At 36.4% G+C, this 23,987-nt stretch overlaps 1 protein-coding gene across 4 annotated transcripts in view; it reads right to left on the bottom strand.

Moving 5' to 3' along the window:
• The window catches only part of RSRC1 (arginine and serine rich coiled-coil 1), a 169,314-nt gene that overhangs the window by 131,467 nt on the left and 13,860 nt on the right, over nucleotides 1–23,987 (bottom strand). For 3 of the 4 annotated variants that reach the window (XM_062603456.1, XM_062603458.1, XM_062603459.1), the window contains exon 4: nucleotides 3,128–3,298. The exons of the other annotated variant lie outside the window; for it this stretch is intronic. In XM_062603456.1, the coding sequence (XP_062459440.1) occupies nucleotides 3,128–3,298 (171 nt within the window). The remainder of the gene's footprint in view (nucleotides 1–3,127; nucleotides 3,299–23,987) is intronic. 4 annotated transcript variants of the gene reach the window in all.

Below are 23,987 nucleotides of genomic sequence, written 5' to 3'. Positions count from 1 at the left end.
AAAGCCCCCCAAAACAAGCCACAACATATTTTGAGGATGCATCACCTATCTGTTTACTGTCTCTCTGATGAAGACAGCTGACAGAGCAAATAGAGCTTCCTGGTCTACACCAGCATTAAGTCAATTGGATGAGCAGTGAAGTTCCAGCCAAGGCAGTAAACCGGCATCAGCTGCAGAATGTGCTAGGACGCTCAGCTGCAGAGGCAAGCTATAATAAGAGTTATTAATTCTAACCATACCCCCAAAAGGACATCTGACACCACTACAAGACAAAATTCCTAAATTATAACATATACCCTCAAAAACTGTCAGGAAACCAACTTAGTACCCTCTGCTGACCACAGACAACTATAAAATGCCCTACACTTACTAGAGAACAAAAAAATTCTGACTTGGTGCTTTCCTCAGAAATGAGCGTCAGGACTGAACAAACACTGAATCTCCCTGCTGCTGCAGAAAACAAATAAAAACATGCCAGAAGCCAATGTATTTACACACCCAAAAGGTTCAAACAGTGTGTTGTACCATTTCACTTCCTACACATTTATAACTTAAGGACAGTGAGCTTCCTTGGCCAAGGAGATCTTTTCTTTCCCGTACTTCTCACCTCAAAAGAAAATATATACATAAATAAATGACACAGAAGAAGAAAGCTGAGAGCTTGGGAGGCTTGAGGAAGCCTCATACAAAAACACAACGGTAAGACACCCTACTCAGCCTCATTTTCCTGAAGCACACACAAGGCAAAGAGAAATTACACTAACTCTTTTTGCTCCTACATGCATGTAAGGAAAACTGCAGGTTCCCAATTCACTCTCACTGGGGTCTATAACAGAATACTCCATAGAGAAATTGTGCAGTAATTGCAAACAGCAACTGCATCAAAGATCTCTGTCTTCCCTGTGCATTCAAGTATGTTGTTTCGCAAAGCCTCTTAACAAACGATGCTGATACAGTCTCAGTCTTCAGAATGACAAACTGTAAACGGGAAAAGTTTCTCAGATCCATATTCTCTGCACAGATACAACTTTGATCACTATTTGATTAAACTGAAAAAACACACTGTCCCCCCTCAAAAAAGTTTATGAAGCACAGATTATATTAGCACCATCCTAGGTACATTTAATTTTGTAGTCTAATAATGATTGAAGAAATCCCTGTACAAAGCCTAGCCATCAGTACCTGGGCTCAGAGGAAAATGCGCTGATGTCATAAAATGTTTCTACTATCCATTTGTACTCTTTGTCCTAATTACCTTGGAAATGACCCAAACAAGGCATTTTGTTTTCAAATTTAGCATAAGTAGTTTTGTAAGGTACCAGAATTAAAGATAAATTGCTTGCTTCCAAAAAGTAAAAAATTCTGGGCACTTCTCTGCTCTTTCTACAGCTATCTCATATCGATCCTTGTTCTAAAAGAACAGTAGGTCAGTCAATATGCTAATAGAGCACTGCTACATACTCCAATGTGATTTAAGATGTGCTTCTACAAAAATTCCAGAAAACCTCTCCCACACCCCACACTGGGTGCTCAGGATCCTTTCCCTGCTTTTCTACTTCAGTATAGAAAAGCAATTTTGGCTGGAACATTCAGGCTTCTCCTCAAGTTTTCTGAAGTAACAAAACACAGAACTGTGGAATCATTTAGGTTGGAAAAGACCTTTAAGATCAAGTCCAACCATAAACCTAACACTGCCAAGTCCATCACTATTTGAACTGCAGGGAAATGGGTTAAATGCATCTTGCTTGTACTAATCAGCTGTACTACAGCCATCTCAGGTGTTCTGCTCACACTGAATACTACTGACTGCTGAAAAAATCCACAACAAGTGGAGACAAATGCCTCACATGGTTTAGTAAAATGAGGGAAGTATCCCCCAAAAAGGGGATATGGCTTTAAACTAAGGGAAATGGCTTTAAACTAAGGGAAATGGCTTTAAACTAAGGGAAATGGCTTTAAACTGAAAGAAGGTAAATTTAGATTAAATATTAGGAAAAACTATGCACTGTGAGAGTGGTGAGGCACTGGCACAGGAAAGTTGTGGCTGCCCCACTCCTGGCAGTGTTCAATGCCAGGTTGAACAGGGAGGGCTTGGAGCAACCTGGTCTAGTGGAAGGTATCCCTTCCTCTAGCAGGGGGCTTGGAACTAGACAACCTTTAAGGTCCCAACCCAAACCATTCCACAGTTCTATGAAAATGAGTGGAAGACGCCACTCAGAAGTCTAAGTAATGTACCGCAAATAAGAAAAAAAAACCATGCAAATAGCTAATCTTGACTATTTACATAAACAACGCTACAATCATGGAGAGGTAGATATCTATATATCTATAACAGGTAGATATCACAATATCTGAGAGACTGAATAACTAATATTGTCAAGCCATAAAACAAGGGTTAGACAATAACAATTGTTAAGGTACCTCCATGAACATGGGTGGAGGATGCTACTCTAGAAATTCCCACCTACGAGTTTCAGTGGGAATGCATCAGAGGGAAGTTCATGAAGTGACACTCCAGTGTCTTCATTTTTCATACCAATCACAAACAGGCAAAAAAAACATCAGAGTAAAGGCTGCAGAAGGTCAAGATGCATATAACAGAGGTAATTACATAAATTGCTTTTTCTAAAATCTGTAAAAACAAGATCAACAATCCAAGTAATTTCAAGCAGAAACTAGGTTGACACAGGTTTTGAAAGGCAGCCCATCATTCACCCATAGCAAATGCTTCTACTAAACTGCACTTTGGGCCACAAAGTAAGCCCAACAGAAACTTCTGACAATGGGAGTGTGAACAGCAAAATCCACCTTTTCGTAGGAAATAGTCTTCATACTTCCTAATACTCCACATTTTTTTTCCTTAAATTTGGTTATTAAGTATTGTAAAAATAGTTATATTAATCAGCTGATGAAAGCTATTTAGCATACCTGAAATGAAGGGAAAAAAAGAATTGTAAATTATACTATCATTTAGTTTAAAATGTTCTTACGTTCCAGAATTTTAAAGTACTAAGAATCACACTATTTAAAGATTTTAAGTAATTTCCACTAGTTTATATATCATGTTCTATAAAGCAAATTGATTCCCTGTTTTTATTATAGTTACATTGTTTGTCATTTCACTTACCCATGCTTTGCGCCACATATCTCTTTTTCTTTTCCTCTGCCCTTCTCTTTTATTTTTTCTTTCTCTCTGCCTTTACGCCGCTCTCTTTCACGAGACCCGCTATGAGTTCTCCTATGACTGGATCTTTCACTACTTCGACTATAAGAACGTTGGCGAGGTCTTGATCGTGATCTACACAAAATCCATAGTATTAAAATTTAGCAGTCATACATTTTTCACTGTCACTGTATGTTAGATTTGTAATATAGTCCAACTTTTTAAACACATTTTCAAATCATTTAGTAATTTAATACTTTTAACAAAAACCTGCCAATTTATCAAAAGAAAAGAGAAAGAGAAAGCATTGCTTCTACTCTGAAGGAAGAATGCAAAACAAATTAGACCACACTATGTAGTATTCACCCATTAACAAAGTAATTTGGTATTACCAAAGTAATCTTTGGAGCTATTGGAGAAGGAAAAGAAGAAATTTTTTTCTTGAACATTAACCTTTAAATTCTTAAGTTCTGAGGAATTTAGTTTGGAAAATAATCAAAGAATTTACAGATGTTACTAAGTGCTTGCATTTACACATTAAATACATCACTACTTATCACGATGTTCCAACAAAAATAAAAAACAAACAAACAAAAACAAAAAACAAAACCCAGAAATATCCAAACCCCTATATTTAACTAGCAGAGCTGACACTTGCACACACATTAATATCAAATTCAGATTTGAAACACACTTTGCAGAAAACCTATAAATAGGCCAAGTAATTCAAGAATCTGCATGCAGGTACAAGGATTTGTGCGTCTATTCGGGGTTCTTGTTTATAAGTTCCTACACAGCTATAGGATACTCGGTTGTCCATCAAGTTATCCATTTCTCTGTAATAACGGTATGTTGTTACTGACAATTTGAATGAAAAAAAGGTCAAGTATTACAATATTACTGTTTCTACATGCATTCAAAAAACTCTTTTAATTATTCCTTAATTTCCTTTAGATGGTTTTCTAAATTTTAATTCATAATTTATCATGGATCAATACATCTTTTCTATGATACATAAGTAGCTATAGATCAGAAGTATTTAGGAAAACAGCAGTTCAAGTTTACATTAGTTTCTGTTACAGCCTACATCTTCACCAAAGTTCTGATGGCACCTCACTGAAAAGTTTCATTCAGTACTGAGAAAGGGGAGGGCAGGAAGAACATTTTTTGAAAACAGTACAAAAAAATGTATTTAGCACCTCAGGAGTGCAAAACTACAAAGGTCTGTAAGAGCAAAATCATGTACAGGAGATCACTCAATTTAAAAAGCAACAACTGTTTAATAAAACTCGACAACAGAATAGGCAAAAGAAAATACTACATCCAGATGAAGCTATAAATTACATTTATGAAGACTGGTGTTATTGAGCCTGGAATTTGTCCAGGGGTTAACATACCTATTCTTGCCATTTAGCTTTTCGGACTAGTGCTAGGGGTCAGAACCTCAATTTTACACTTCATTCAGCAGACAGCATCAGTGACACATGATCTTTCCTATTATTGGTCAGACTATCAGCACTAATACAATAGATAAAATTACCACTTAAGTGCCGAATTATGCACTATAGAACATATTCTCTCTCAAAATGGATTTTATTATGTCATCACAAATTAAAACCCATCCATTCATTCTCTAGTCCTCAGGTATAGAAAGTTTTGACCTAAAGAATATTCTGGATATTAGATATTCTGGATATTTGGTTGGCACAAAGATTTTTTTTATAAGCGTCATGATAAGGCAGACACAGATTTACAGACCACTGCCCTACAGACATTCACTGTTCAAAGGTAAGCATGATTTCTGAGAACTCTGCAGGTAAGACACAAAGTCAGAAACAGTAAAAAAAAAAAACAACAAAAAAAAACCTCCCAACCAAAAAAAAAAACCACACCAAAACACCCCCCACCAAAGAAAAACCCAAAACCACCCCCACCACCCCCCCAAAAAAAAACAACCCACCAACAAAAAACAACAACAAAAACCTCTCTAGTAATACGATGCAAGGCCTTTCCTTAGTTAAGGGTGTAGCCATTCAAACATAAATAACTGAAGAATCTAAGATATTTACTGCTAGGGAGCTTAGTTTCAAGCTCAAATCTGAACTTGATTTCATACCTACCTTTCACAGGTGCAAATAACAGCAAATTCAGTTCAGATTAGCTGGATGCTTAAACCCTAGATTTCTGTTTGTTCATATATGTAAGTGGAACAAATGGTTGGTATAATTTACATACAGAAAAATAGCTTTGAAAAATTAAATGGAGACTTGTCACGTCAAATTGGTAATAATGTATTTGCAACAGATTTGACAAACTGATAAACATTTCCTCACAGAAACTGTTACTGTTCTTTCTTTTGCAAGCTTTTGTATACATAAAATTCATTAGCCATAAGTGATCCCTAATCAGTGTTTATCCTTTGGGTTATACAATTACAGAAAATAGGCAATACAGCCTTGTGCTCCCTGTCCCAGTCATGCAGGTGAGACAGGCAGATGACTATCAACGGGGTATTACAGTGAAGATCTTTACAAAAATGTTCAGTTCTACTCCACAGAAGCCATCGCTGCAGGACACATTAGTTCAGTCAATCCTTCAACTACCAGAGCAGTCGATCTGGGCTGTAGATCGGCCCAGAGCACAGACGCAGACAATCCAGGACAGGCTTCATGGAGAGACAGCCTCAGTTTGGTCAGACTTGTTATCTCAGATAACAAGTTTGCACACACAGAGTGGTCTTCGGGGCAGTTGGGATTTGAAGTCCAGATGCCTCCCTGGGCAGATCCCCAGGGTAACCCAGACTCATGGAAGTGCTGGGTTTTAGGGGATCTACAGAGAGAACAGTGCAGAAAAAGAGTTGCAGAGTGGATCTAGTGTATTCTGCTGCACCTGACTCAACTTGCAGAGTCTCTTCTATCCATTTGCTCTGCAGTAGCTAAGCTATACATAGGGTTTATTTGCACAGTACAGGACAGAGTGGCCAAGACAGGAGCACTAAGGGACAAGAGAAGCACATCCTACTGCAGCCTCTTGACATAGCACCAGGTAAACACTAGCCACACTGACCAGTGAGGGGTCTAAAGAGACATAGCCTCACCTCATCCAAAGATGAGTTTTCCTGGGTTTTCCATTATTGTACAAAGTTCTTTGCAGAGATTTAATTTTTCAGTATTTCCCCTTAATGCTGCAGAGCTATAGCCTTTCCAAATAAAACTGCCTCCTAAACTCATTGCACTTACTATAAACCGCATTCATAAAGCACAGATAAAGCAACACAACTCCAGAAATAAAGACGTACTAACCCCAGTCATGAAGAGAAGTGAATAACAGAAACTGAGTTGGTGGAAAAAAGAATAGTCTAACATTAATTCTCCCTTCAATTCCTGACTGCTGCTGAAACTTAGACTCTGTTAATCTGTTTCTAAACTGGGGTAACCACTGTGTTTCCAATGCTGTACAGCAATGAATATTTTTGCAAAAGCTTATCTTGTATTAACATCTCATTCATGATCTATCAAAAGTCATAGTACCGGAAAATTAGCAGAAAACCTACCAGACAACCACAACACACAGCTTTATTAACAAATTTAAACTGAATCTCAACTGTGTAAGTCTTCTGCTAATCTGAAAGGAAAAAAAAACTTGAGGACTTCTGACACAAGAAGCAGCACGAAAATTTTAAAATATGTATTTGTTAAATAGGTAAGGAACAGCTTTGAATGAGTTAGGACACATTATGAAGTTTTCCCACATTTTGATGGAACAAAGGAAGCACAGAGACTAAATACTTTAAGATAACAGACATAAGATGACAAAAAAAAAAAAACAAACTTTGCAGTATAATTCTCTAGAACAATTTCACCTTACATGATAAGTTCTGCCTCCAATACTAAAATGGAACTGGAATTAACAGGAAGTGATAAATAAACCATGTAAGAACTGCTGATCTTAAGCAGGTCAGACCACAATCTTCTGGATTTCTCCTAGTGTGTGTGCACCCTTAAAGCTCTCCATTCCCATGAAGTTGTTGTACAGGCAATGATGATTAGCTACAATTGAAGCAAAAGCCACAATTATACACTAAGCAAATACTGCACCACTTCTAGAATGCATGAAACCATATCTCTTTAGGTCATGAAAATGTCCAAGCACTGAAATGTACAGGGACTCTGTAGGGCAAGTCTCACAGAGACAAGTGGGAATTGCAAAACACTTTAGAAAATAAAAAGGTAATGGGTTTTGCCAATAGACAGGCAGGAAGGGACTAACCCAAAGAATAACCAGAGAAAAGAAACTCTCTTTAGATTTTAAAAGGTGTAAGATGTAATCCGGAAGAGGAAAGAGAAGACAAGCAATTTAAACATGAGATCAAAAATAAAACTATTGATTCAGTAAAGTTTTGAAAACTTAAATGAAGTTTAACAGATTAGATTCATAGCAAAAAAGGAAGTAAAACCTATGCAATAGAATATACTGAGAGGCCAGAAACGTGTTTAGAAAAGCAAGGAAATTATACAAAAACATATAAAAAATAAAAAGAAGGAAAAGCACAGTTTCTCAAAAAGAATGCAAAAGGCTCTGCTGTGTTTGTATATAGGCTACTGTTCTTTAAGGGATTTTATTTAATGGTAAGCACTCCCTAAACAAGCTGTCACTTAAATTCTCCCTCTTACAACTGTTCTAAGACCTCAGTATCTAAACCCTGCCTAATTTCCTTCAGTTCTGAGGGAAACTCCGACCTCTATTACATCACAGGCTAACTAAACCCACCTGTTAATGCAATTCAAGACTCATTCTGCAACACCAAGCACAAGCTTCAATGAACCAGGTGACAAGAGGACTATTCAAAGAAGCAGCCACAATTCCCCGCTTAGCTTGATCTTGTTGAAAACCACCACCTAACAGTAAGTGACTGTATGAACAGATAATATTCTGCAGACATCAGGATAGAATTAAGACGCTATTTAAAGTGATTCTGGAGTGTTCTAAGCTTCAAAACTCTGACTTTGCAATCCAAATAGCTTTCTGTAATTTCTATGCTGTTTCTTCCCCTTCTCTTCCTTTTAAAGAGGTAACACTCAATCCCTAACATCCACTTTTCTGTGGCAACTGCAGAATTTGAACAATGAAACATCAGAAATCATGCTTTGACAACTTCAGGGAAAGCAGTTCCCACCTTTCCCTAGTACACTAAGGCTAGAGGTAAATAAAAAATTAAGATCATCACCAACAAGAAAAATGATGCTTCATATTGCCTAAAATGCATTCAGTATTCAGTGCAACTCAGGCTGGGTGCATAGGGTAGAGCCTCTCTGTAGCAGAAGATGACCAAAGGCCAAGCTCAGACCTCTGGGCCATTACCAGCACCTTCACAGAGCCTGGCTTAAGCACTTGGAAAAGCTGCACTTATTGTCACAGAACTTAAATTTACAGTACAGTACCATATTAATAGGATAGTTGTCTTTTTTCTTTGCCTGCAAGCCCAAAATCCTAAAATACTAGTTTTAAGGACACTTTATGCAAACTTCCATAAAGCCTATATTAAAATCAAAATAGGCTCTGGACAGTGGAAGATGATTTAATAAACTGAGAATTAAAGTATACTAAATTTGCTCCTCTGTTTTCACTTGCAGCATGAATGAATTCACCTGTACATTACTATGAATTACTATTAAAATATCCTGTGATACATACAGAATGGGAAATAGATGTAAGTTCATGAAATGGAGCTACAAGAAGTCATCTGTCCCAAAAATTTGTCGGTAAAAAAGAACAAATGTCCACAGATGAAGCAATAGAATAAAGATTTTTTCTATTTTATCACTGTTGAAAAGTAAAACCAATCCTAATTACTCATATTAAAGCAAGTCCTAAAGTGTTCAAGTTATAAAACTACTGGAGGGGGAAAAAATAAACCAAGCTGTAGACTGCCAGCATGCACACCCCCTTCCCCCAAATCAATGCACACAAAACACCCACCCACCATGCCAAAGGTTAAGTCATTTAGTCAAGTTCAAAGATCTTCAAAGAGTTCTTAGATCCAGATAAGCCCATATGTTACCAAAATTCTGTGAAAAGCTATTACTTTCCAATCTGCTTCTCATGTCTAAGTTACAGAACACACAGATGCTTGGAATCACTCAGTCTCCCTAAATTCTCACATCAGATAATCAAGGCTCACCAATAACTTTCCTATCTAAAATCCTAAGAAATGTCTTTATTCCATCAACACTTAGTCTACTTGTAAAAATTGAAAGTATCCATAAAAGCCCATTCAGTTACTGCACAATAAGTGTTAATTTGCTAATTTCTTCACAGGTAATCAATTAAAATGTAAAATATTGGATAAAATTAGTTGCACTAAATTTAACAGCTGCTCCATAAGCATAATTAGTTTCACAAGGGCCATATGTATTCTGAACAGAGACAGAGTTGAAACAAATAAGCGGATTTTAAAACAAGTTTGAGGAAATCTGCATTTAATTAGCAGGTGGGCACTACAACTGCATAATGTTTTTATACATTTATATTTATGAAGTGACAGAAGATCTAAAGGCTTTTTAAAATGGCGTTTATTGTTTGAATGTGAACTGTTTTGCTGCATGCTAAAGTGATTTAAATCCTTATAGCTCTGCTTTGAAAAAATCATAAATGGTGAAAGAAAACATGTGGAAAACTGTAAAACTAGAAAGAATTTGCGACAAAAAGCAGATACACATACCATAACCAAAAGGAAACTACACTTAATTAAATGTACACTACATCTGGAATATCAGCCTAATAAAACGTGAAACTATTAATTTTCATTGTTCTAAAGGAAATGAGGTCAGTGTCGTTTAGTATTTCCCCAATTATATTGCACTAAAGCATTGAGCTATATCTTATAGGTACAATCTAATATTTTCAAAACACTACAATTTGAAAAGAGTCACTGAGACTGACTTTCTGAAATGGAAAGAGGAATTAGAGCACAAACCCAAGCCAGCTCAGTGGAAAGCAAGTGCTCTTTCAGTGAAGGTAAACTAAGCTATTCCACTGGCAAACAGCAACCACTATTCAAAGCAAAGTTTCTGAGATGTCAAGTTCTTCCCTGGCATTCTTCTAAGTATCTCTTGGCTGATATGATCCTTATTAGATTATTATTAGCTCAAGAGCTGCAAACAAAACCCAAATTATTCATGCCTCTTTAATAATTTAGCAATAAATCAAAAGTCTGGGAAAGAACAATGAAACAACTGCACTGCATCAAACCTGGATATTCATTTTGGTAATAAAGACACAGAGCAAGCACACAACTAATTGCAGCAAAATGACATGTTCTCTTTCAAAGCATATTAAGAGAAATTGTTTAACTCAACTTCACCACCAGGAAAAAAAAGAGCATGGTACAAGTTCTTGGGGAAGGTAAAATAATTTCAAGCATCAATTGCTGTTGTTCAGAGCGCATAAATTATTAATCCCGTATATATCTTTAATGTGAATATGGCTACCTCTATAAAACATTTAAGGTCACTATTACGCATGCATTTGAGGAAGTTAAATATAGATAATATGTATGATAACATGTTCTGTTTATTTATTGTTAAATGCAAGGTGAGTGACAATGAAACTAGGCAGCAGCAGAGTCAGCCTTTAAGTCTGAAATTACACTGGACCTAAGAGGAAAAAGACAGTTTCAAGCCAGTAGTTTAGACAGTTGGTAAGTAACCAAATAGAGGATGTTAGAGATAGTAATGGTGCCAGTGAAAAATCAAGATGAAATACAAATAATAAACAATCAAGAACCCTGTTTGCAGAACTGAGAAAATGGATTTGCCAGATACACGCATCAGCTTAGTTCAACAACAAACAATCCTCCACCATTAAACGACATTAATTACACAATCAAACATTTGGGGAAACAATAGTCAAAATTCCAGCAAGCTGTAATCAAAAAAAAAGGTAGTTAATGAAAATTTGGCAGGAACAGTGCATAAACGCAGCTGGGCAGAAGAACAGATGGACAAGACACTAAGTTGGTTTATTCCCAAACTGTTACAACTCTAGGTCTCCCGACTACTACCTTCTGGTCTACCCCTCCTCACTTTCAAAGTTCAGTGCTGCCTTCACCACAACACCTTGACTAGCCTACAGACTACCTATAGCAGCTGAAAGACAAGCTCCATGGCCGATGAGAGTGTTATCTCCAGTTCAGCATGCCCACATCACCACAAAGGTGTTGGAAAACCTACAGGAGATCCACACCTGGGTGAAAAAGAACCAACTTCAGAAATACATAAAATTTACTTAAATTGAACTTTTGTGTCAGAAGTCCTGTGCTCAGAGACTTGCCTCTCGTGGAAATTCTGCAGAACTACTTGCCTAAGGAATACAAGATAGAAGAGAAGCTGCCTACGACCCTACCAGCTGCAGGAGCACTTCAACAAAAGCCTAAACTCAGAAAACAAAAACCAGAAAACAGCCCAGAAATATAAATCATAGATTAAACAGCTGTTACTCAAGCCTGGAGAGAAGCCATTTGTTTTTTGTTGATGTGCGTTTACAAAATTCCTGATGAAGCTAGTTACACTAACTATAACTTGCTTCCTTCACCAAATGGCTCACTTGAGGAGCAATTCCTTGAATGCAGAAGTGTGATCTTCTTGGAAGGCCAGATGCACATTACAGATACATAAGTACATAAACTAACTGCACTTTTATTAGATACATATTATTTTTTGCATTTAGCACAGAAAACTATATATACATATACATATTATTTTTCAATAGGCTTTTTTTTGTCCAGAGGCAGGATTGCAGGAGCAGCTGTGGCCAAAGTAAATGTAATGAAGTCTGCTGGCTGGGATTTGGGAAGGGAGAACAGCTGTGTGAACAGCTCCCATGATCTACTGGAATTGCAAACTGCTCCACTCACTAGTGGGGGCAGGAGGAGATTCTCTCCCCGCTTTATTCCTTTAGTTTACACAGAGGTCACTAATTGCCCTAGATACAACTGGCCTAAAGGAGCTGAGGATCTTTGGCTTCATCCTTATTGGGGCAGCAGAAGAAACATGTTGCATCATTCAGTTCTTTTATTAATGTGTATGAAGGATCTGAATTGCCTAAGCTAAGATTTCACCTCAAATTAGGATCACCAGTGTAAGAACACATCTGTTTTTACATTATATTAATTCCTCTTGCATCTTTCTTAAAGGCTGCCTCAAAATAAGACTTATTTTCTAACCCCACATTCATGTAGCCATCTTATTACTGAGCGGAAAACGCCAGAATTCTGATAGCCTTTAAGTAATAAAAAAACAAAGAAACAGAAGTTAGTATGCTGTCTTGGCCATTAAATAAACTAAGAAAAAAGCCACCTCTCCAATTTCCCATCATTCATTTCTCATTCAAAGCAGTTCTAAGAGTTTTGAAATTCTAGAGTTAAAGCATAAAACCACATATACCTATATAAATGTATGCAATACCCACCTGCATGTATACTATATGTAAACTTCCATATAAGCCCAAAGTTAAAAAGTGAAATAATTATTATTTCAGTATTGTTAACAAAACAAAAAAAGCTCAAATGAGTTAAGACTATCCAGCTTGTCTTCCACTCATACAAGAGCTACTTAACTGCAAGGAGAGGCAAAAGCAAAAGTTTAGTGTGCCACACTATAAAGACACCAGCAAGAAGGATTCCTTCCTCTCCTGACCGAATTCCAGAGCTGCACTGTTAAGGTCGAAGAAAAAGAAACCAGGATTAAAGAAGAAGAAACAGGCTGTGCGAAACTTCTGTTCCCTTGGATTGTATAATGCTGTAAGAAAGACACTCTATGTCTTTTTTTACGTTACATTTTGTCACCTGTACTAATGGGAAAACTTGACTTCTACATTAACAAGTAAGGTAACATTCTATTAGCAAGTAAATTTATCAGATTTTGCAATTAATTTATATAAACACATGCAGTTATTCTGTTCTTGATACATCTGGAATCTATTTTAAAAAAGGGTCCAGATTACTTTCAGGACTCTCAATAAATACACCAAATTATTCTTTTCTACATCATGCAGGCATTAGCGACTCTGCATCTGCTATGACAGGAAGATCTGGACGTACCATCACCCAGAAATGAAAAAGGGTCAAATTAATTTTCCAGATGGAATCACTACCCAGGTGAGTATTTGTTGTAAATTTGACAACACCTCCAATATTATGTTAAAATGTTAAGGAACATAAATGAGTGATTTCAGGGTTGAATTTTTCACTTTCCTGGTGCCTCTGAGAAGTTCAAATTATTTACAGGTAAGCACTTCTCTTCTGTCTCTCTTTGATAAGAGCACTGGTTTATTTTTTGTAATTGTAAAACATCTAAGATTGCGGCCCCAGTCATGGTTCAAGCTTAAATATACTACAATATTTACATATAGTTACATCCAGAAAGAGATACTGGACAGCTGAATGAAATAACCTGACCAGATGCTTGAAATCAGCTTACAGCATGGGACAATAACTGTTCTCATAAACTGAAATAAACAAATGAAACAAAACCCATCAAACAAAAACCACCAACCCAGAGCATCATGGCACCATCGTCATCAACATGAGGCACTCAAACCACTACAAAGTACCAGTATGGATCCAAAACTGAACCAACAGCAAAAAAACTATCAGTATTTCCCTTTCTTCAATACTGCAGCAATTTGCAGTACCATTTAAAGGGCAAAACAATAACTGCTTAAAGACAAGATTAAAGCATATGCTTGTCCTTTAGAAACATACACCTACTTTAAAAGACTGGAACGATTGAGACAAACTTGATTAACACAATGAAGAGAGGTCTCAAATGCTTTGGAAAAAATATTTGGATGAAAAGCCGTGTGTCTACTTTTACTTGACTGGTAACAAACTATTGCGCTCTGTGCTCACAACTAAAAAAACCTGAAACTATTTTTTTAAATTCAGTTATAACCAGACATTTTGAGATATTCCACCTACACTTTTTACCAGGACAGGTTTACGAAGCATACAGAAAGACTTTTAGAATACCATCCTGTTTTCTGAAATTAAAAACCAAAACCAAAACAAATATATTTAATGAAAGTAACCATAATTTGACTATAGGATCAAGTCTCCAAAATTTAAGAAACCCTAGTATTGTTAAAATAAAAAAGACAAAAAAAACCCCAAACCCACACACAAAAAACCCTGCACCATTGTTACATAACATATTGGAAAACAAAATATACCAAAAAGCAAAACAATAAAATCTGTATTGTTTAAAAAATAAAGCAACAAAACTGCTTAATTATTATATTCGAAAATGTATTATGACTGTTCTGATCAATTAATTATACCAATCACAAATTTATATTAGATCCAATTTCAAAGGGTAAGAAAGATAAATTACAATTACAATATGATTTCTGTATAGCTATGCCTTTGCTTAAAAAATATTCTCAGTTTTACCATGGAATTTTCTTCTAAGTTTTGCTTTTTATTTAAAACATAAAATAACCAACCTTACAAAACCACCACAAAAACATGAACAATCACAGACCAGCATTGCGTGTCCTTACTCAATCTGCAAGAAGCCTGCAACAGCAGCTATTACATACTACATTCATCTCAATTTTAAAACCTGAAGGCAAGAATTAAAGTGTAAACTGTATTTTTTCCATCACTAAGAATATCACCAAACTCCAAAAATAAAACACTACGTATGGTGTCCCTTAAAACCTTCAACCATTGTCTTCCCAACAGCTATATCACAATTTCTAGATGATTACCACCATTATATGGAAGTTGGAGGAAGAGTGTAAAATAATCAGATTTCAGAGCTGAAAGGTGTAATATATATTAAGCTAACGATATACTAACCAAGTAAGATTTGCCCACCACCTTCAATGCCTCTTCAGTAGTCACCGATGGCCCACACCTGCAATAGCCTCTCTACCTGCCTGTGGTTCATGGTGCTAGCAGACAGTTAGTTTACTATAGTATATTTTTCACGTCCCTCCAACTTTGCTTTTCCCTCACGCCTCTTGTTTCCTTCTACTAATCAAGCTACCAAGTCTTTGGGGCTGAAATTTTATTTTGAATACACAACCGCTACTTCAGGCACTGCATGAAGAGCTCAAGCCCTGCCTGGCACTTTCCTGTTACAAGTAACATAAGGATACATTGACTAACCACAGGCAAACAAGATATTACCTCAGATGAGATGATATAATCTCTAGCAATCTATTGCACTTCACAGTTACAACATACTAGAAACATGATAACTTTGGTTACTGAGCTTCAGATTCATAAAACACACCAATCTTGTGATCATATCAGCTTTACTGTATGATATGTTCTGAAATAAGGTCAAGACTTTATTGTATTATTCAGTTAATTCAGTCTTTCTAATTTAGTTGAAGCATGGAAATACTCCATAATTCAGATCTTTTACCACAGTCTTCAGGAAAGCTTTCATCAGAATACTTGAGATCTTACTTTATCCTGTTGCCCAGTTGGCAACATTCAGACTTCTAGTGCTTCTCTAAAGCCAAGGGTGAGTAACAGCGCATCCTAACTAACCCCTAATTATCACCCCCAAGTGGATGATAACTGACTTGGAATTAAAGTTGCAATCTAAGGCACTTTTGCAGTCTGCAGCTAGAAAGCTGTTGATACACTCTGATTTTAGCAAACACTTGTTCATTGGTCTAGTAGATAGGACAATCAAAGGCATAAGGTGTGAAACCATGCAGATATTGTGTCCTTATCCTGTAAATCAGATACAATTAAGGACCCCATCAGAACAGGTTGTTGTCTCTCAGTGAGAGGCTGAGCCCTGCAACAGCACTGATGTGCACACTGTGAACAGTTTTGTAATTAACATGATAGCTACACGGATGTGACTCCCACTGCTTTATTACATTAAAGAAAAATATACCCATCAGTAGCTACAGTTTTGACTAACACCAGAATTTCCAATACAACCAATCAGAAAGTTTAAAGGCAGATTAAAACTGTTGTTCCACTCTAAAAGGTATTTCCTAGGAGTAGTTTTGATAATCTATGGAGCAACATTTCCATTATCTTTAAGTATCTGACAGGACTTCATAAAATAAAATTCCTAATGAGTATCAGGAAGAAAGGCTGTTTGTATTTTACATAGTTTTTCTGTCTTGAATATACATTTACAGAAGTGACCTCTTCTTAAAGATTCCTATTACAAAAGTCTCCAAATTAAAACAATTTACAAAAATTAAAAAATTGTGCAGCTTTCCCTAAGGATTAGTTTATATTTTAGTTCCTGCTACCACAACTCACTTTCTTTAACCTCTTACCTGTTATTTGAACTAATGTTTCGTGAATCAATGATTTTTTTTCTTTTTAAAGATCACTATTTTCAGTGAATCCTACACTTTAACCATAATCTGAACAATTATTTTTAAAACTTATGCTTTAACATTAAATTACCAAACCCACATATTCTGTGGCAAAAATGACAAAGCTGACCTTTATTTTATTAGCCTACAATTTGCTCACCAGTGTTTTCTTAAGCTATATGAATGGCTTATGTACGCTGACAACATCCCACAGATGGTTATGATTATGTTCAACAGGACAACACACTCACTGAAAACTTTCACAGATGCTTACCTAATGGGATGTCACATTAAATCTGACATTGTAAGATAAAATAGCTACACACTAATTACAGCATCTCAAAAAGGTCATTTTCAAATGATAGTCACAACATTTCCAATGTAATTATTGAATGAGTTTTCAAACAAGTGAGATTATTACACAGCTTAATTCTGCATGAAGATGTCCTTGAATATACATAGCTGTCAACATCTTGGAAATAGATGCCCCTAACTGCAAAACTCCAGTAAACGTCAGAATTCGATTTGACTACTACTTGCTTCCTCTCTTAATGCTTAATGACTAATTCCTCAGAGATACCCTTAAAAGCCCTAAAATGTTGTCCTTGGGTAGAAACTTTCACTCAGCAATCAATTGGGAGCAAATTAGATGATTGTGTTGAAATGTACTCTGCTGTTTTAAGCTAACAAATGAATGAAGAAAGGTAGTATATCGGAACATATGCTACTACACTGAAGTTGCTAAAAGGGTCTGTTGGAAGAATATTTGGTTTCCAGTGAAGCTAATATGCTATAAGAAGGGACAGTGATGAAAGAATACCCAGTCATACGGAAATCCAAATATAGTGACAGACACAATTATTTTACTAATTGCTAATGAATACAGTCAAGTGGCTTCAAAAAGCAAAACTTTGCTTGGACTAGTTCAGGTTTTGACCTCTGCATGAGCAAATGCATTTCAAACTGAAGCCCACCAAAATTGATTAACGGCGCCAGCCAAGGCCAGCGTGTAGTTGAAGCTTTTTTCCATCCATCACACGGCCCCAAGGATGGTTAAATGAACCTTAAAATGGCTACAAACAGCTCAATGACTACACAGACTCCTGCCAATTAGAAATAATTAGGCAGTCATTTTGGTGGTAAGTCTTTTTAAGTGCATACATAATGATGCAATGATGCTTATTAGCGATCTCATATGAGCTATGCTCAAACAGCCTGAAATAATTATGCAACTATCACAAAGCCTTGCACATCTCTGTACTTCACCTTAATGCATTTAAAAATCCACTTCATTACCTCCAGTAATTAATCCTCCATTAATTGCAGGAAAAGCCCAGTTTACCATGCTTCGTTTCTAATTATCTTATAAATAGTTATGGTTCTAATTAATGTGTTCATTAAACTGAATATCTTTCTCAAAGCCATGCTCAGAGCAAAGGTTCCACTTTTTAGAGAAAAAGCCTAACTAGCCATAAGGTGAGGCCATTTTGGTTGTATTTGCTTTTATTTTAGTATATTCAACCTCCTAATTGGCATTTAAAATCTAATTTGGAAGAACTTCAAGAAGACTATATAGTAGGAAAATAGGAAAAGGATTTTCTTTTTTTTTTTTTTTAACCCACTTTCCAATCAAGAAGCTTAGCGCTTTAACAGGCAAACTTTCAGTGTATCTTTTTGACATAGACTGATAACAGACTTTTACTGCTATGCCACTGATTAACTTAAATTCTATTACAATTTATCTTACCCCTGTATGCTTCCATATAAAAGTACCAAAAACTATAGAAGAAAAATTGATATCTAATGCTATATGCATAATTTAAAACAAAACATACTACTGACTTTGCCTTCATTTCTAGGATATAAATCAGCGGTATAGAAAAAACCCAAAATGAAATCTGTTATTCAAGCTGAGCATAATATAACCCTTTAAAGTCCATGAGAATTTGTCAATTTGCCTTACTAGGAGCTGATATGATCCTATGAAAACAGCAACTGGAGAATACCTTAAAATAATATTTATGGAAACAGAAACTCCATATTGGTGGCATATGTTTCACAGTATTTTGGATGTATGCACATAAGAATTCATAAGAAACATAAAGATTCTAAATAAAAAAAAAATCTACAAAAGTACAATCAAAATATTTCTTTCAGTTAATATGAAAATATAGAGACTAGCTCCCCATCTTTTCCTACATTTTAATATTTTCTAAATATACATTATAATTAAATACATCTCTCTCCAGTTACACTATGTAAAAATGAAAATTTTCACTTTTTTTCCTTATCTGCATATTTAACATAAAATACATGTTGCTCATTGTCTAGTTTTGGCTTAAACTATGATACTCAGGTACTCAAAACAGTATCTTAACAATAAAAGGTCAAAACCTCTACATTATTATTACAAAAGAATTTTTTTGTTTGTTGTATTTTTTTTCTTTCCTATAACGTCACACCTTAGTAGAATCTGGAATCCTTGAAATTCAGTTTGGTCATCAATAGGACCGAACTTTTTTTATACCAATAAATCTATACTACGACCAGATGAAGTGTTATCACTTATACAGATTCTAGCTCTGGCATTTCAGGGAGACACAGTGCCTTGCCTTATGAACTGGCAACATTCCCTGCTTGCAATGCTTTACACTAGCTTTAAAACTGCCTCTCACCGGATCAAAATGAACAACCCAGGCTAGACCCTTTTTCCCCCTAGTGCATACTCATCCATACGTGAGCATTTCATCTTGATCTCTCGCTCCTCACTAGAGGAGAGAACGCTTTCAGGCAGATCAGCACACTGAACTATCCTGAAGCACAGATGTGGGAGGAAGACAACAGGCACTAAAGGATGAAGGGACAGCCAGGAAAATGACACAGTGCCCTAACTTTAATTAGCTTAATTTGGGAAGAACTCACTCCCAAAGCACACTTGGGGTCCCCAGGTCCTGGCTCCCACCAAGTTCTGGACCGCCTTTCACCCATAGAGGCAAGATGTAACCCAAAGCACACTCTGGGAGTAGTATCAACAGAAAAATGGCAGCTGCCTATCTGCATCTTGAAATACAACTGATTTATATGGGATATAATTTGTTTGTGCAAAGATACCAAAAATACTGTATGCCGCAGCTACTGTTGTACTACTCACAGAGACAGCAGCACCCTGATACTCAGCAAAGGCTTCAGCTGAAATCTTGGCCAAAAGCAGTGATCAAAAATTCCAGGGCATGTTGCCACTTTAGACAGAAGTATGGTCATCTCTAAAACCCAAAACAACAACAATCCTCTAAAGCAAGAGTCAGCAACTACCATCTCTGCCAGGAAGATGGATTTTGAAAGCATACAGCACAGCTAGGAGCAAAGAACCACACCACCTTGAGGAAAAGCAGCTAAAGCAGGCAGCGGTCCCCAGGTCCTGGCTCCCACCAAGTTTTGGACCTCTTTCCACCACAGAGGCACAACATTACTGATGAACAATATCTTATCTGTCTGGTAAGACTGATTTTTCCCAGGACCCAATACATTTATAGCAAAACTTTTAACCTCCAGTTTGAAAGAAGCATAGCATCAGGCACAGCATACTTCAAATATTGCTGACCGCTGACCAAAGGTGGCTAGTTATTAAGTCTTGCTATAACCACCTGTCATGTAACTTGCATAAAAAAACACAAGAGTAATACATAAAGATAACTGGGAAGGGCTATGGTTACCAGTCTACTAATACGTAAAGTAAGCATAACAAGAAATCTGTGGAAGAAACTGTAAGCCATCATTACAACTACCATGAACTGAATTAGGGCTGTACATGTAACTTTGGCACACACAACCTCAGCAAGGCTGACTGAGGTACTTGAAACAAAGTTCAGGTGGAATTGTTTTAATACATGGGGATGACAGCTACTTGTGTTCTGCTGTTAGAGGACAACTGCTACTCCTGTTAGGGCTTTTTACATTCTGATGGGTCCCACAGAAAAGATATGGCAAAACACTTTCAGCAGAAATACATGTTTTTCACCTGCATCTTTAGATGCAATAACTGGATCTATTAGCTCTAGTAACAGATCTAGTAACTAGATTCTGTTACTGTCATATGTTACTAGAATTAGAAAGAATGAAAAATGGAAATAAAGTAAACAGAAAAAATTTTCTACTACATTTTACAACTCTGTGTTTCATGTTTTTATAATCACATTCTAGAAATTAGCTCTGGAAACAGTGGCAATTTACACAGCAAACAATGATGGTCTTATATTACCAATGCATCTTTAAGACATCTGCTACATGTTGGTTTGCGCAGTTGCCTCTAGAAACATGAGCTCTGCAAGAAAAATAGTAAAAAAACCCATAACTGCTTCTATTTCACAGCCAGAGACTTGGTAGCAGAGAAAAAAAAAGGATAAAATAAAAAACTCAAAAAATACCCTACATAGTGGTTTAGAATGCAGACATATTGAAATCAAACAGCCAATCCTGAGCAAAAGGGGAATCACATTTTTCTTGTCTCATTTTGTGCCTTTTCCCAAGCAGGAAACTGAAGCATTAAAAAAAAAAAATAATAAAGAAATAAAAATCCAACCCCAAAAAAATACCAGCCTGCAAATACACCCTTTCCCAAAGGGAGAAATGAAAGGGTTTAGTAAAATAAGAAGCTATACTTAGAACACATTTTGCTTACACAACACCTGGACTGCCTTAGAAAAAAGTTTACATGCATTTACACTCAATGCTTAACTCTAAATGAACAACACTTATGCATTCATATCTTTTTTTTAACTTGTTGGGGGGGGTTGGCAGGGGGTGTTGTTTGTTTGTGTTAGGATTTTGGTTTTTTTTTGGTTTTCTCTTATATACCAATGAAAAGCACCAAAGCAACTGTCACTAGCAGCTATCTGGCCTTCCTGATAACATAAGGGCCCTTGGTGTTGCCTTATGAAGTTTAATTTCCCAAAGCGATCAATTAGGTCTTGGTAATGTGCACATTGGTGGGTTATTGCTCCAGGATATCTTCAGTGATACTGCTTCACCTCTCTACTTTTTCCAGTATACTTCTGTAGACAAAATGTTCAGTTCTTTTTGAAACAGTTATTACAGCTAAAAAATATGCTTAGATGCTGTTGCTTATACAACCTGTAATGCAACAAGATTTTAAATAAAAACTGCAGGCTTTGATTTATTGGGAGAAAAAGAAGAAATATGATCTGATGTTACCATCCACAGAAAAACTAAAGATAACATGAGCAAACTCAATCTGAATTTCACTAGTTCTACAATATCTTAATTAAATATACTTTCTAACAGATCAAAGACTCTAAACTTCTCCACCAGTAACAAGAGAAACAAACATGTAATATTGACACCAATTTGTTACAAAATTACGTGGGTCTACAGCTAGTTGCATGCGAGTATCTTAATTTGCATGGAAGGACAGAGGAGAAAATATCCTAGGCAGCAGACCAAAACTTTAAAACAGCAGTCCAGTAATTCTAGTACTTACTACCAGGAAAGAAAGGAAAAAACAACAAAAACAAACAAACAAAAAACCCAGCCCACAACAAACACCAAAAAGCACCAACCAAACCCATTTCAAGAGAAATATTCTGATTAAATAGCATTGCTTGACTTCTCATAGGACTTTTATCTGCTTCTCTTCTGAAAATTCTTGGATCCATTTCCAAGGAAGGTATTTCCAAAGCATTTTTATAGATTAAGACAGCTTTTCAAAACTGACAATATGTGTCCAACCTTGTTCTTCACAGTTTTCTTTTCATTTTTTGGTTCTTACAGCAGCCATACAAAAAGAACCATGTTTGTACCTTCTCCCCCCATAGCTATCTCATGGCTCCAAGTCAATACTGCTGTTGCTACTCAGACTTCACTTCCTTATTCCTTCTACCTCCTTGCCATCAGGCAATAAAACTCATTGTCCGATATCCATAGCATGGTCAACTCCAAAAGCCTTCACTCTCTTCCCTAAGTATTTCCTTTTCCCTGGAACAGCTACTGGCACCTATGTCAAAATACTCCCATAGGCAAGACCTCTATTCTTCAACTGAAACCAACTTCAACTTTAACCCATATATCTGCCTCATATTTAAATTCAGTCTCTCTTCATAACATTCTTAAAAACCGGTCTTCTAAACCCACACAAGCACAATTCCTTTTTCCTTTCTTTTAACTTACTCTCCTCTACCCCTTCCTGCTCTCCCATAAACTCTCAAGCTAATCTGCAAGCCCCCTCACAACTTTGTTCTTTATTTATCTGCCATTATCTCTTCCACTAGACACTGTTGCTGACATTAATGTCTACACCAAAATTACATCCCCTTTGACTTCCTCTCTCCTAAAACCCCTAATTTCCCTTTCCAGCCAATGCTGTTCTAGAAAATTCTCCCTGAAGTTGTTCATAATTAAAACTCTGATAGTTTCTAGTGGATTACAATGTAGTGTATGCTAACCAGGACAGACAGATACAGCCTGTAACTGAAAGGAAGTTTTGAACCAGTGTTAGTATAGATTATGTCGTGACTCAACACTTCTCATCAGCTGTAAGACCAGATAGGCCAGAGTTTTAATTTGGAAAGACTCTAACACATTAATACTACCACACTAAAATAATGTGATGCATGGAAAAGAGAGACTAACTGAAGACAGACTCATTTCTATTCACCATTCCAAGTAATGCAAACACAAAAGCATTCAATGGTAACACTGTTTACATCTTTCAAAGTCTTACAAACGACATTTCACTTTGCAATATCAACTCCGGTGAAGTACTTCCTAGCAATGGTTTGGATTTATTTTTAAGATATTTAAACAGGAAATTTTCAAAACAAACAAACAAAAAAAAAACAACACAAAAAACTCCAAAATAAACAAAACAAAACAAATGAACAAACCCTCAGGCAAAAGATGACTGACCCATGCCAGTACTAAAACCTGAAACCTGCAAAAAGCTTCAGATCTTCTGTATACAGCAGCACACTATAAAGAACACAAGTAAACAACTGATACATAGGAAGGGTTTACAGCTTGCCCAGCTTTCAGTAAGTGTCTACATGAAGCTACGACCTTTTTGAGAACAGATCAAACCCAATGGCAAGAATCTCTACCTTCAGGGTAAGCACCGTCTGGTATTGCATTGGGGTTTGCAGCAGCAGTGTTGAAAACACAGCTAGAAAGGGGTGGTGGTGGTGAATTCTTTTCTTGTAATCTCACTATCAGTGTGCCATAAACCAGGCACTGCAAACTAGTCTTTAGAGATCGCTAAATTTGAGAACCTGTCTCTATTCAGTATGTACATCAACAGAGCACTATATTAAACAGAGCAGGTTTACTATTTTTTGCTTAATGACCCTTTCACATTGCATTTTTCTGCATGAATTCAGGACCCTATTTTTAAATATTACAAACTGTAAGTGTTAAACAAAAGAATTCTGGCAAGCTGTAAGGGTTGAACAGAAGT

The sequence above is a fragment of the Pezoporus occidentalis genome, unplaced genomic scaffold (assembly GCF_034315485.1).
Source record: "Pezoporus occidentalis ecotype Australia unplaced genomic scaffold, CSIRO_AGI_Poc_V1 ctg8, whole genome shotgun sequence".
Taxonomy (NCBI): Eukaryota; Metazoa; Chordata; class Aves; order Psittaciformes; family Psittacidae; genus Pezoporus; species Pezoporus occidentalis.
Note: the sequence above shows the minus strand (reverse complement) of the source record. Positions and strands in the feature narration are given on the sequence as shown.